Source organism: Diabrotica virgifera, chromosome 2, assembly GCF_917563875.1.
Source record: "Diabrotica virgifera virgifera chromosome 2, PGI_DIABVI_V3a".
NCBI classification, from domain to species: Eukaryota; Metazoa; Arthropoda; class Insecta; order Coleoptera; family Chrysomelidae; genus Diabrotica; species Diabrotica virgifera.
The window spans coordinates 282,324,053-282,338,060 of record NC_065444.1 but is presented as its reverse complement, the minus strand read 5'-3'; the positions used below and the strand labels follow the sequence as shown (position 1 = coordinate 282,338,060).

General features: G+C 34.1%; 1 protein-coding gene across 5 annotated transcripts in view; it reads left to right on the top strand.

Moving 5' to 3' along the window:
• Positions 1-14,008, top strand: part of LOC126879916 (eukaryotic translation initiation factor 4E transporter-like) — a 98,908-nt gene that overhangs the window by 49,483 nt on the left and 35,417 nt on the right. For all 5 annotated transcript variants that reach the window (XM_050643260.1, XM_050643262.1, XM_050643261.1 and 2 more), the window contains exons 8-9: positions 1,783-1,863; positions 7,239-7,542. In XM_050643260.1, the coding sequence (XP_050499217.1) occupies positions 1,783-1,863; positions 7,239-7,542 (385 nt within the window). The remainder of the gene's footprint in view (positions 1-1,782; positions 1,864-7,238; positions 7,543-14,008) is intronic.

Below are 14,008 nucleotides of genomic sequence, written 5' to 3'. Positions count from 1 at the left end.
TCAAATATTTACGAACTACAAAATGTCCGCCCTGACAATCCTATTGAATTTGAACTATAATTAGCACTTGTACACAGGAGTTACAAGAAATGTTACAGACTTAAAACAAGCACCTGAGAGAGTATGTCTAAAAATGTATATTGAGAAAACTAAGGTAAAGTTAGCTGAAGAAGTAGATGTCACTCTTGACGATAGCAAGAAAGATTGAAAATATAGAAGAATATGTGTACTTGGGACATAAAATAAAACAAGGCAAGGAAAATCAAACTGCAGAAATAACCAGAAGAATAACAATTATTTGGATAGCAATACGTAAACCAAGCTTTATTGTAAAATATCAAAAAATCCCAGTTAAATTGAATCAAAAGCTTTATGTCGTGGCTTATGGAATGGAGACCATAACACTTACTAATCAATCTCTCAATAGAGTTTGAACAATTCAAAGAGCTATTGAGAGACTTATGATAAATTTAAGCTTAAGAGATCATATGAGAAACATCTAAGAAGAAGAACCAAAGTAAAAGATGTTATCGAAGCTATCACAAAATCTAAATGGAAATGAGCAGGACATGTGGCAATAGGAAGCGAAGAGAAGTGGACAAAGAGAATAATACAATGGCAAGGAGAATAGCAAAGAAAAGAGAGCACAAGAGCACATAAACGAGGCATAGGAAGGCCGTAAAAAAGATGGAAAAAAACAGGAAGAATAAGGAAAACACAAGAGAAGGCCTATGTTCAGGAGTGGAAAAGAAGAAGTTGCTAAAGAAAAATAAGGAGGCTTTGTAAATGGCTTCTTTTGCTCTAATGCCTAAGTTTGGCACTTCACTATGCCCTCACTGCAATCCTCACAATTTGTGTTTTTGCACTGTTACTCATCACTTATCACTTTGTTTTTTATTGTCCCACGCTGCTATTGTGTTACCAGCTATTATCGTGGAATAAGACGCCAATAATAAGATAAAATAACTATTATTTTTGCGATCACTTGATGACAGTGAAATGTCAGGATAAATTCTATCCTTATCTTAATTGCTTATATACATATTAAAGAGCTCTCGCACAACAACTTTACCATTCAGAAGTTAAATCGCAAGTATAAAGGTGTTGTTTTCATTGTGAAATATAGAAAAAAATTTGAGTTTGTGATTTTGTTAAAAAAAGTGTTATTAGAAGAAAGATATCTGCTAAAATATAAGGCATGTATTTATTCTGATCTTATATTCAATTAAAAGCGTAGTTTTTTTATTGTACAGTTGCTAAAATCTATTAAAACAATAATTCTTAGACAAAATTAGTTGGCTTAATTGTTCTTTCCCACGTTAGATCAGAATTCTTCGACGTTGGCGGTTACCATTGCAAAGGCTTCTTTCTACAGTTCTACGGCCTCCTATTTTGCCTTTAAAGATCAGTTGTAGTATTCTATATCGATTTCCCTTCATATGTCCCAGATAAGACATTTTCTGGTGTTTAACGGTCTTTAACAATTCTCTATATCCATTCTTTGTCTTAGTTCTAAACTGAGATGATTATGGCAAAGAAATGTCTTGAATTTTATAAAAGTAGTTTTAGTCATTACTATTCTCCGTTTTATTTTTGTCTGGGTCTAGTTGGTCCGTCGTGATAGATCTCAAAAATGTAATTTTGTGAACTTTTTCAGTTTTGACTCCATTTAATTGTTTGAGAATTGTCAATAAATAAATATCTTCAGATACACTTTTTTGTTCGTTACACCCTGTATATTAAGCGCAGATGGTTTTTAAAAAATTTATTTTTATTTTGCAGCTGGAACAAGCTCAAGCTGGAGGACATCCTACATCCATGAATACTTCAATGAACAAGACTCAACCCATGAGTTTATTAGAGGTAACGTTTTAAACAGTTTTCTATTTTTCATTATTATTTAGACGAGGATTTAAAATTTCGATGAATTTACAAAAATCTAATTTATTTATTTGTCTTTTTAGTTACTTACTGTTAGGACATGTTTTTATCGGTGACCCCACTGTCTCTCTACCTCATGTATTGGGCATCATTTATTCTTCATATGCCGTACACCTTACTTGCTTACTTACTTTACTCCTCTTGATTCCATTTAGAACATAGGGCCTCTACAGTCCCCCTCCATTCATCTCTGTTTCTGGCCAGGGCTTTCACTTCTTTCCATGTTAACCCATTGTCTTCTAGCTCTCTGGTAATATTTCTTTTCCAGGATGTCATTGGTCTGCCTTGTTTTCTTTTTCCAGTTGGTTGGTAATCCAGGGCTTGTTTGGTTATATCATCTTCATTTTTCCTTAATGTGTGTCCAATAAACTTCCATTTGCGTCTGTTTATCGTTTTGGCTATCGGCTCTTGATTAGTTTTTCTCCAAAGTTCCTTGTTACTTATCCGATTTGGCCAATATATTTGCAATATTCGTCTAAGGCATCTATTTACAAATGTTTGAACCTTTTGTATAATCTTTTTCTCTATTTTCCAAGTTTCTGCTGCATATAGCAAAATACTCTTTACATTTGTATTAAATATCCTGATTTTGGTTTTGGTTGTTAATCTATTGGACTCCCATGTTTTCTTCAGCATATAGAACGCATTTTGGGCTTTAGTTATCCTTCCATTAATTTCCTCTTCTATTCCACCGCTAGCGTCAATTATGCTTCCCAGATAGCAAAACTTCTGTACATTTTCTACTTCTTCTCCTTCAATGAATATACCCATTTCTCTTTCCGTATTTATCTTCATAAGTTTGGTTTTTCTTGTGTTAATCTCTAGTCCTATTTTTCTTGCTTCTTTTGTCACCTTTTCTGTTTTTTTCTGCATATGTTGTCTTTTTTCGGACACCAGACATATATCATCTGCAAAGTCTAGATCTTCAAGCTGACCGAAAGCATTCCATCTAATTCCTGTTTTATTTTTCGTTGCCTTCTTCATGACCCAGTCAATTAAGATCAGAAATATGGTTGGAGATACACCCCTGTCTGACTCCACTGTCTATGTTGATTGGTTCTGTGAGTTTCCCATTGTGCATGATTTGTGCGGTATAGTTTTCATAGAACATTTTGATAATTCTTATATATTTTAATGGAATTCCATATCTCTTTAATATTTCCCACATTTTTTCTCTGTTAATCCGGTCAAAGGCTTGTCTAAAGTCAATGAAATTTATATAGATTTTGCTCTGCCATTCTATTGTTTGTTCTACAATGTTTCTTAATGTGTTAATATGATCTGTGCATGCTTTATTACTTCTGAAGCCCGCTTGGTTTGGTCTTAACAACTGGTCTATAGTTTCTTTCATTCTTTCTAGTATCATCCTTGTCATGACTTTACTCACTGTAGAAAGTAGTGTTATTGCTCTCCAATTGTTGCAATTCGTTTGATCTCCCTTCTTGGGTATCTTTACAATTATACCTTTTTTCCAATCATCAGGTATTCTCTCCTCCTGCCATATTCTGTTTATTAGTACATACAGGATTTCTTCCGATGTTTCTCTATCTGCTTTCAGTAGTTCTGTGGTAATGTTATCTATTCCAGCTGCTTTCCCTCTTTTCAGCTGTTGTATTGCTTTACTTACTTCTTTTTTTGTGAATTCCGATTCGGTGAAGTTTAGTTCTTCCTTTATTTCTTCATTTTCCATTTCGTGTTCTATTGTTCTGTTGGCATATACTTCTCTAAAATGTTCGATCCATCTCTCAACTATTTCCTTTTCATTCTTCAATATTTTCCCGTTCTTGTGTTTTACATGCTCAACGTTCATTTTTCCGCGCGAGCTTAGTTTTTTCGTCGTTTTATATAGAGTTCCCATGTCGTTGTTTTTTGCTGCTGTTTCTGCTTTTATTAACAGTTCTTCGTTATATTGTCTTTTGTCGTTTCTCGCACTTTTTTTAACTTCTTTATCTTTCTCTCTATATTCTCTCTTCATTTGTTCCCTATCTCTTAGATCATTTTTTAGCATTTTACATTTAAGTAGTTTCCTTTCGTTTATTTTTTCCCACGTGCTTCTCGATAGCCATGGTTTATTACTTCTTTTTTGTATTCCTATCGTTTCTTTTGCTGCTTGTGTATATACATACTTGCATTTATCCCACATCTCTTCTATCGTGGCATTTTCTGTGTTGTAAGTTTTATTATATAATTCTCTTAACTTGGTCTTATATTCTTCAGTACTTTCATTTCCGTCTTTGAGCCAGTGAACGTTATATCTTTCTCGTTGTTCCATTGGCGTTTTCTTACTTTTGGCTAGTTTGAGTTTGATTTTGGCTCTAATCAACATGTGGTCGGACCCTATGTCTGCCCCTCTCATTGCTCTAACATCTAAGAGTGAGTGCCTCCATGTCTTATCTATGGTTATGTGGTCAATCTGATTGTCTGTTTGTCCATCAGGGGATGTCCATGTTACTTTATGTACGCGTTTGTGTTGAAATATACTTCCACCTATGACTAACCTATTTTGGGTGCAGAAATCTATAAACATGTTACCATTCTCATTAATTTGTCCCAATCCTTCTTTCCCCATTACAGTTTCTCTTCCACTATTATTCGTTCCTATTTTGGCATTCATATCTCCGATTATCATCACAATATCTTTTTTATATTTATTTTGTATTTTATCGTATGCCATCTGTAGCTGTTGGTAAAACTCATCTTTTATGTCCTGTTCCTTTTCATTTGTTGGTGCATATACATTAACAATTATTAGATTTTTATATCTCGCTTTGAATCTAGCCATTATTATTCTATCCGAGATGGCTTCCCATTCTATTAGGGCATTTGTTGCTTCTTTTGAAATCATGAATGCAACACCACTCTCGTGTCGGTCTTTTTCGCCACATTTTCCCGAGTATATAACCGTTTTGGCGTGTTCAATTCTTGTTTTTCCACATCCCTTCCATCTAATTTCAGATAATCCTAATATACTAATGTTATTTTTATCCATTTCTTTTGCCACTTGATGTGTTTTACTTGTTTCAAACATTGTTCGGACATTCCAACATCCTATGTACGTTGTTTTTCTCAAATCCATTTCCGTGGCCATTTTCGTCATCGCGTTATCCGTCCTATTTCCGAGGCTTGTAGAGGTTTCTTTAGCAATATTATTTTTTATGTGGTGAGGTTGCTAACCTCACGCACAACCCTCCTCCTTTCTCATCCTGGGCTTGGGATCAGGCAATGGTGGAGTTGCCGTACACCTTATTTGCCACAAAACATCAACACCTTCCTCTCCTAGAGCTTTTCAAACCTATACAGGTATGTCATCAGGTCCTACTATCATTCCATTCTTCATCCTATTTAAAGCTTCGACAATCTAGTCTCTCATTATCCCCGATATTACATTCTCATTTGGGGTCCCGCATCCTCTGTATATCCTCTGGCGTTTTTCATTTAACAACTGTAAAGTACTCCTACCATCTTTGGTTTATTTTAACATCGAATCTTAACATGCTTCCATCCACATGTCAAGTCGTTTGATGACTTATCCCTTGCTTTAGCAATGTACACTTCTTCAAGAAATTATCGCACCACTATAAAAATGGGTTGCTTTTTATGTCTCGAATTTTCTAAACCTGTTGTCCGATTTAAGTGATTTTTTAGTATGTTATAGCCTTATTCTTTAACAATGTCGCTGTAATAATATTGTTGCTAGACAGGTAAATTATCATTGTATACCGGTTGTACCAATCAGACTGTGTTTTTTTCTCGAAGTTCACCACACGCTGTGGAATATTCTAGCATTTATAAAATACTATACTCTCAGGTTTTACCCAACTATAACCTCAGGTTTTCTTAACATTCTGTTTTTTTTATTCATTTGCTTATGTTGGATAATAAAAAAAGTTAGGTACTTTAACAACTAGCCGTGTTGTTATCAACTGTCATTTCTTTTTCATGCAGAATTACCCCTTAAAATTTGTCGCACACCCTGTATTGATGAAAAACATGGCTAGTTATTAAAGTACCTAACTTTTTTATTATACAACATAAGCGATTGAATAAAAAACAGAATGTTAAGAAAACCTGAGGCTACAGTTGTGTTTTAATTTCAGTATTTTATAAATGCTAGCATATTGAACAGGGTGTGGTGAACTTTGAGAAAAAAACATAGTTTGAATGGTACACCCGGTATACAATGACAATTTACCTGTCTAGCAACAATATTATTACAGCGACATTGTTATAGAATGGGGCTATAGCATATTAAAAAAATCTTTAAATCGGACAACAGGCTTAGGAAATTCGAGACATCAAAAATGACCCATTTTTAGGGTGGTGCGTTAATTTCTTGGAGTAGTGTATTATAACCTTTTCATTCTCTTACACTAGTACACTTTAGACTAGTACTAGTACATTTTAAAAGACCAAAAATAAGCATTTTTTCAAGATTTTTTTTTCTTAGAACCTTTATTAAAAATGAACATAAAACTTTTTACATTTTTATATTTAACTCTTAGAGAATACAAACAATATATCTTTTTTCATTTATGCATATACACTAATATTGTAGAGGGCGCCAAAGTCGAGGCCTCGGAAAAAAGTAGTTCCTATGGCGGACAGTTAATCTCAGGATTGGGATCTCTGAAACAAAAAAATCGTACGACATTCGAAAAAGATAGGTTTCTTAAGCGACAGTTTACCACCGTTAGTGAAAAATTCAGCAAAATAAAAATTTTACGGAAATTAAAAAAAAAATTGTGAAAAAATCGCCTGTTTTTCTTTAGTTTTTCATGGTTAAAAAATATTTATTTTTTATTTTTTGGTCAAATTGTGGTAAACTGTCACGTAAGAAACCTTCCTTTTTCAAATGCAGTACGATTTTTTTGTTTCAGATATCCCAATCCTGAGATTAACTGCCCGCCATCATTTTTCGAGGCCTCGACTTTTGCGCCCTCTACAGTATTAGTGTACGTGCATAAATAAAAAAAGATATATTTTTTGTACTCTCTAAGAGTTAGATATTAACATCCAAAAAGTTTTATGTTCATTTTTAATAATGGTTCTGAGAAACAAATTCTTGAAAAGAATGATTATTTTTGGTCTTCCAAAGTGTACTAGTACCTTAAGTGTTTCCAACTGCGCAGACGATCTTTCCTTAGCACTAGCTACAGCGCACTTTGCTACCTTGTCTGTATCCTTACCTTCCTCTCTTTTAAACATGTCCTACCTCTTTCTAGAGTCTTTCTTCCCCCTAACCATTTTTTACTTTTACTTTTTTTGTGTGTTGTGTGTTTGAATGTGACTTGTTATAGATGTTAGATCGTTCTCAACAACAAGACGAAGCCGCGAGAATGTCTGGAAGCAACCCTCATCTTCTTGCTCCTTCCAATTCAAGCAGGGGCGGTATCCAGCATCACCAACATATGACAAATGATCTCAGTATGAAACTACATCAAGCCCAAATTCAACAGAACCAAATGGATATGCTGAACAAGTTGATTAATCAAACTACTTCTGTACATCCTCAGCAACTGAGAGCTTCTCCGTTACACGATTTGGTTATACAGCAGAGTAGAGACTTACTTAATAGACCAGAGGCTCAGGCTATCCTCCAAGGTGAGTGTTCTTTTTAAATGTTTGATATTTGTCAAATCTAAATAAGAAGTACTGATAAAAATATGAAAAGAAATACGCCGCAATAAAATGAAATGAAATTGCAGATGTTGTTTTTGGTTTTAGCTTAATATATAGAGCGGTTCTTGAATAATTGTACATAGAAATACACATAGTAGATTTCTCACTTTAAATAGTATGGTGGATTGTTTGTATAAAATGTAAATAAAAAAATACGGAGCGTGTCTAATAGAACGGGAGGTAGCGTCAAATTTGATCGGAGCATTTTGGCATGGCGGCTGTCTTTTATATAGTCAGTTTTTCCAAAGCTTATTATAAATTGAAAATTGAAAAAAGACCAGGAAAATTAATCGTAAAAATAATTTTACACTTTTATAAAAAAAAGAATTTTTTATAATACCACGTTTTTATTATTTATAGGGCACAATATAAAAAAGTATTATAAAATAGTTACTTATGAAACAGTTCGTGAAGTATGAGCAATAAATTACAACAAAAGTTTTCGACAGTTTTGTGGTGTGAAAGAAGTTTCTAAAAGTGTAGAATAGAAATGAATTCCATTGACGAAAAGTTGCAGTTTTTTATTTGTTTATCGTTACGCGATATCGTTAACTTACGCGATATAGCACTTGTTCCGCTGTCGCTCGTGCTCTAAACATCGCGTGCATTCGCAAAAAGTACTTCACGCACAGTTTCATACAATATTTTATCGACGATAAACAAATAAAAAACTGCAACTTTTCGTCACTGGAATTCATTTCTATTCTACACTTTTAGAACTTTGACATTTAAAAATTCTAACTTCTTTCACACCACAAAACCGTCAAAACTTTTGTTGTAATTTATTGCTCATTATGTCATCACTATGACAACGCGAAAGTTAAGGATATTTGATTATATGAAAGTGTGCCAAAAAACAGTGCGAAAAAGTAAATCCCATTTAAAATACATTGTTACTTCACGCACACTTTAAACCCTTCACGCACTGCTATCTATAATGACAGTTTTCACAAACTAAAAACTTATACATAATATGACATTGAGTAGATAAACTATTATTTTTCAAATCAAAATGTCAATTTTAAACACAAAAAGGATTCCGATGCCGGGAATCGAACCTGAGCCTCCTGGGTAAAAGCCAGGTATTAAATATCCTAGCCACTGGACCATATGGATGTGACTCATAGAGATAAATGTTTGACATATAAGTTCTAGGGTTTTTTCCATCTACTTTCATATTAGGCGGGCCATTCACGATCTGATTTGTGGTACCTCTAGTGGTATTAGTAGTTGGATATTCGGCACCATTCACGTCCCAACATTTTATCCTTCTAGCCTCCAACTTCAGTCTTACCTTTAATAAGTCACCTGTTTTCACGGTGGTGTACACTGCTCTGCCAAAAAATGTATCGAGTAAAGTCTATGCAAAATATAATTCGGAGGATTTGTGTTTTTAAAAATTGTGTAGATGAGTTGAGGTTTCATAATTAAGCATGCCATAAGTTTCGTTTCTCTAGCATTTGCCTAGGGCTGATATGAACTAATTAATTTTTACGACTTTTTAAGATGTAGGGTAGTTATATTCTATTTTAGAAAGAAATAAAAACTTGTTCTAAACTGGAGCTGGGATTTACTTTGCTGCGTGTGGGTGTATGGTGTATTTTTAATAGTAGCAATTTTTCGTGCCATTAAAAGTTATTTTCTATTATTTATTTGCGAACCTAGGGATCTTTGCTCAGCGATGTACCAATTAAGAATTTGTTTAGAGCTGATGTTGTAAGCAAATTGTATACACGGAGGAAATACTAGTTACAGTGCGGTCTGGTGGCAAATTTACCATTTTAATTGGGAATAAATCACAATGTTAGTTAGAAATTAAATTTATTTGACGTTTCGACTTCTACTTCTGAAATCGTTATCAAAATGTTCCGAAGTGGAAGTCGAAACATCAAATAAATTTAATGTATAACTAATATCGTGGCTTATTCCCAATTCAAATAGTAAATTTGCATAAGATGCCAAAAGAAAATAGTTGTAAGAAACTGGTCTTTATTTACAGAAAGGAAAATGATTGGTCCCAACAAAAAGTAGATATGTAATGAACAATCGTGTATTTTAATAAGGGTAAGTTTTGTGAAAGTTTATTTTCTATTAAATATTTGCAAACTAGGAATGGTTGCGTAAAGAAATTTGTAGACATCCCATACGTAATATACTGCGAGGCATAAGTTAGGGATATAGAAAATGTATGCTCATTTTCATAGTTGATTTTTTCGTGAACGGATTATGGATCCCGCTAATTTTTTTTACTATTTTAGATATTTCTTTAGTATTAACACAGTTGTGCAAAAATTTACTCAAACTTCTTTTTGGTACTTATACCGGGTGGAGGAAAAGAAATGTTTTTCTTATGTTAAGTTTGAAACACCCTGTAGGGAGGACGAGGTACAATAATGAGTATGCATCGGAATCGTATTATAGTCTTATGTTTGGTGATTTTTTTTTAATGTGCCTGATATCTTCAAAAACAAAGAAAATAGACGGTTTTGTATTTTAACTTCTGTTTTAACCGAAACAAAAATTTGAGACACCCTTTAGGGAGGAAAAGGTAAAATGGTGGTTATGCATCGATACTATGTTGTAGTCTCATCTTTTGTGAACCATTTATTTTTTTAATTTTTCTGATATCTTTAATAACAAAGAAACTAGACGGTTTTTTCTTTTTAATGTGTTTTAACTGACGACTGCGATACGTGAGGAGGTCATGTCTTATCATACCACTAAGACGAAATTATTTCCTATATATAGTGCGAAAGAAAAAGAGTGTTCAAAGAAAAAGAATATGTGTAATGTACCTCTCGATATTTAAAGAGCGTCCAGGTAGACACCGAATCCGTATTACTTTCAGGGAAATTCCACCCCAAAACATCATAGAGCCTCCATTAAACAATCTCGTCTCTCTTATGTTATTTTTTAGTGTTAATTTAAAACCACCTATTTTCTTTGTTATTTTCTTTATCTTTAAAAAGCTAAAGATATCAGGGAGATTCAAAAAACAAAATGTTCACAAAACATAAGACTACAATACGATTCCGATCTATACACAGATTTGTACCTCGTTCCCCCCACAGGGTGTTTCAAACTTAACATAAGAAAAATATTACTTTTCTTCCACCCGGTATAAGTACAAAAAAGAAGTTTAATTAAATATTTGCAAAACTGTGTATACTACAGAAAAATCTAAAATAATAAAAAAAATTAGCGAAATCCGTTAATCCGTTCACGAAAAAATCAACTATGAAAATGAGCATACATTTCTATATCCATTAAGTTAATAACTTATGACTCACAGTGTAGTGGAAATTTTTAACCCAACATCCAACATCAGCATTCACGCTCCAACTTTCTTAGTAATACCACTAGTGGTACCACTAACCCAACCGCCCCATTCACGGTCTGATTTTAGATCCAACATCGAAAGTCGTACCACTAGAGGTACTACAAATCAGATCGTGAATGGCCCGCTTTACATATTTTTTCCTGTCTAAAAGACCCGGAGTCGCGCCGGCTGACAGACGTTTTCGTTATCAAACAAGTACTATCTACCAAAATAAATTCACAGAATCCGTGCCAAAATCACCGTAAAAATTTGACACTACCTCCAAGACTATAAGATGGAATTTTAAAATTAAATTTTTCATAACCATAAAAATTACGATCTTCAGCTATAGATCTTTTTAGAATATTAACTGGCGTAACAAAAATTATTAATTTGCTACCAGCAAGAAGCAATAGAATGGTGTAGCCAGCCTTATTCGTATAAAGTTGAACATAGGCCCCTAATTTCTTCCAATTCTGTCACGCCAACACGTTTCCCTGTCGTGACCCTGCGTATGTTTTGAAGGCTTGGGCCTTGGGACAGATCGCCTTGTATTTGCACTCTGCTGGTCACTTACCTCACAGTTGTTTATTAATTTATGGGGAATGTTAAGTGCATTCATGGCTTCATATAATTTCATCTTAGTACGCTATTATGCTTAGCACAACCAGATCAAATGTATCAATATTAAATTCATTTGGACTTAGCACAAAAAGCTGGTTGATTGTTGATCTATCTGGCCTAAAATCGCTTTGATATTCACCAAGGAGTTCTTCGACGTACATACATAAAAGGCAATACATGATGTTGGAGAATATGTTGTATGTTATGTTCAGAAGAATTACAGCTCCCGGAACGAACCATGACCGGTGACAAGACGCTCTCGTCGGCCGTACACCTACTTAATCTTTACGCAGACAGGGTTTCTCTCACCGGCCTTGGTTCGCTCCGGGAGCTACTCCTATAATTTTTTGACATTCCAACTATTCTCCCTTTTTATGCGGTGGATATATGATTCCAGTGCACCATTCCTCTGGTATTTGTTCTTCTTAGACTTTGACTATTATGTTGTGAATTTTGTGCATAATGTAGTTATCTCCATGTCACTCTGAAAGGATACAGTCCATTCCTGGGATCTGTTATTTTTGAAGTGTCTGATTGCGTCTTTAACTTCCAATATTGAAGAAGGTTCTTCGTTGGTAATATTTCTTAGTCTTTGGAGTGACGAATCATTTTCCACATCGGCACCAAGTAGTTGTTTAAAGTGCTCAACCCATCTGCTTTATACTGCGTCACTGGTACTAACTATATGTCCATTTTTGTCACATCGTCAGCCGAGGTTTTAATATTTTCTTGTCTTATTTAGGATGTTATAGTATAGATAGAACTTTCTAGTTTCATTTGGCCCTTTTAGCAATTGGTTTTCCAAAGGTCCGCTATTTTCTACGATGCACGCGTTTTTCTTCTCCCTGAGTTATTTGAATGTTTGTATTAGATAGTGTTAGCAGCATAGCATAAAGGCCATCTAAATGTGCCAACCATATCCGAATTTTATGCATAAACCAAAGCTCACATCAGCAATTTTATGATATACATATTTTTTTACAATAGAAATACATTTAAAAATTGGTTTCGAGAATATACCAACAGAAGTTATACTCCTGGCCAAAAGTTAACACACCACCACTATTTTTTATAAATATATATTACACAGGCTGTTCACTATGAGACCCACAAAGGAGACTATACTTTTCCGAAGGTTGTTGGTGCACAGAATACAAATCTGAGCTGCCGAATTGGCTCAGGTTTCTGAGATACCTAAACCTAAAAGTGCAAAAATAGCGATTTTCGGTCATGTTTGAGGTTATGTAGACCGGTTAATTTCATATTCAAAACATATTCAGTTGTGAGATAAAAAGAAATGAAACTTGTAGGGGTTGGAAATTATCGGTATTAACCATAGAACATTACCACTTACGATAATTTCCCACCTTTTTGACGTTAGCTAAGAGCTAGTTGACTTTAGTCATACGTATGACGTTAACGTGACATTTACACTTTTTTTAATTTTAAATAATTTTGACGGAGCTGTTAGAACGAATATAATGAGTGAGTTTGGAAGCAAGGCTGTCCATAAATAAATCAAAAACAAAAATTCATTGTTTATATAGGGAGATAGTTGGTCAGCCCAATAGGTAAATATGTTTGATTCAAATTGAGACAGTCACCAGATGTCCCCACAATTTCTGTCAGGGTCGCAACGTCAAAATGCATAGATACCAAGTTGGATACGATCCTATTCATAACATCCCAACTCGCATACATATTAAGAAAAATAAATATACAGTGATGAGCGTGCTAATAACCGGCAAAATAGCGCAAAATATGGAATACGTATTAAGTTGTGAGATAAAAAGAAATGAAAGTAGTAGAGTGGGCATATTTAGCGATATTAACTTATTAATTTACATTATATTGATTGTTTCCCACCTTTACACGTATCAGAGCAGTACGTCAACCAAAACTGTCACTGTGACAGTGGTAGTTGCCAAACTCGTGCAATACGTCTAAAGGTGGGAAACAATCAATATATAATGTAAATTAGTAGGTTAATATCCCTAAATATCCCAACTCTACTAGTTTCATGTCTTTTTATCTCACAACTTAATACGTTTTCCATCTTTTGTGCTATTTTGCCGGTTACTAGCGCGCTCATCACTGTATAGAAGAGTATATTTAGAAATAGAATTAATGGTGTCATGCTACTCATACATTATAATAGCATCACATCATTAATTCAATTTCTAAATATATTCTTCCTTATACAGGGTGAGTCATGAGGAACTGTACATACTCCTACCTCGTATAGAGGCTCCTATGGGGAATAACAAATGACCATTAAAAAGTGTCTGCTCCCATTGTTTAATAATATACAGGGCGAGTTTCGCATTTTGACAGAAATTTGTATTCGTCATAATTTTTGAACGGTCAGATCGATGTATCTCTTATTTTGGCCAATCGTTACACTATTACCACCTAATCAACTAATTTATTCAAACTAGAAAAAAA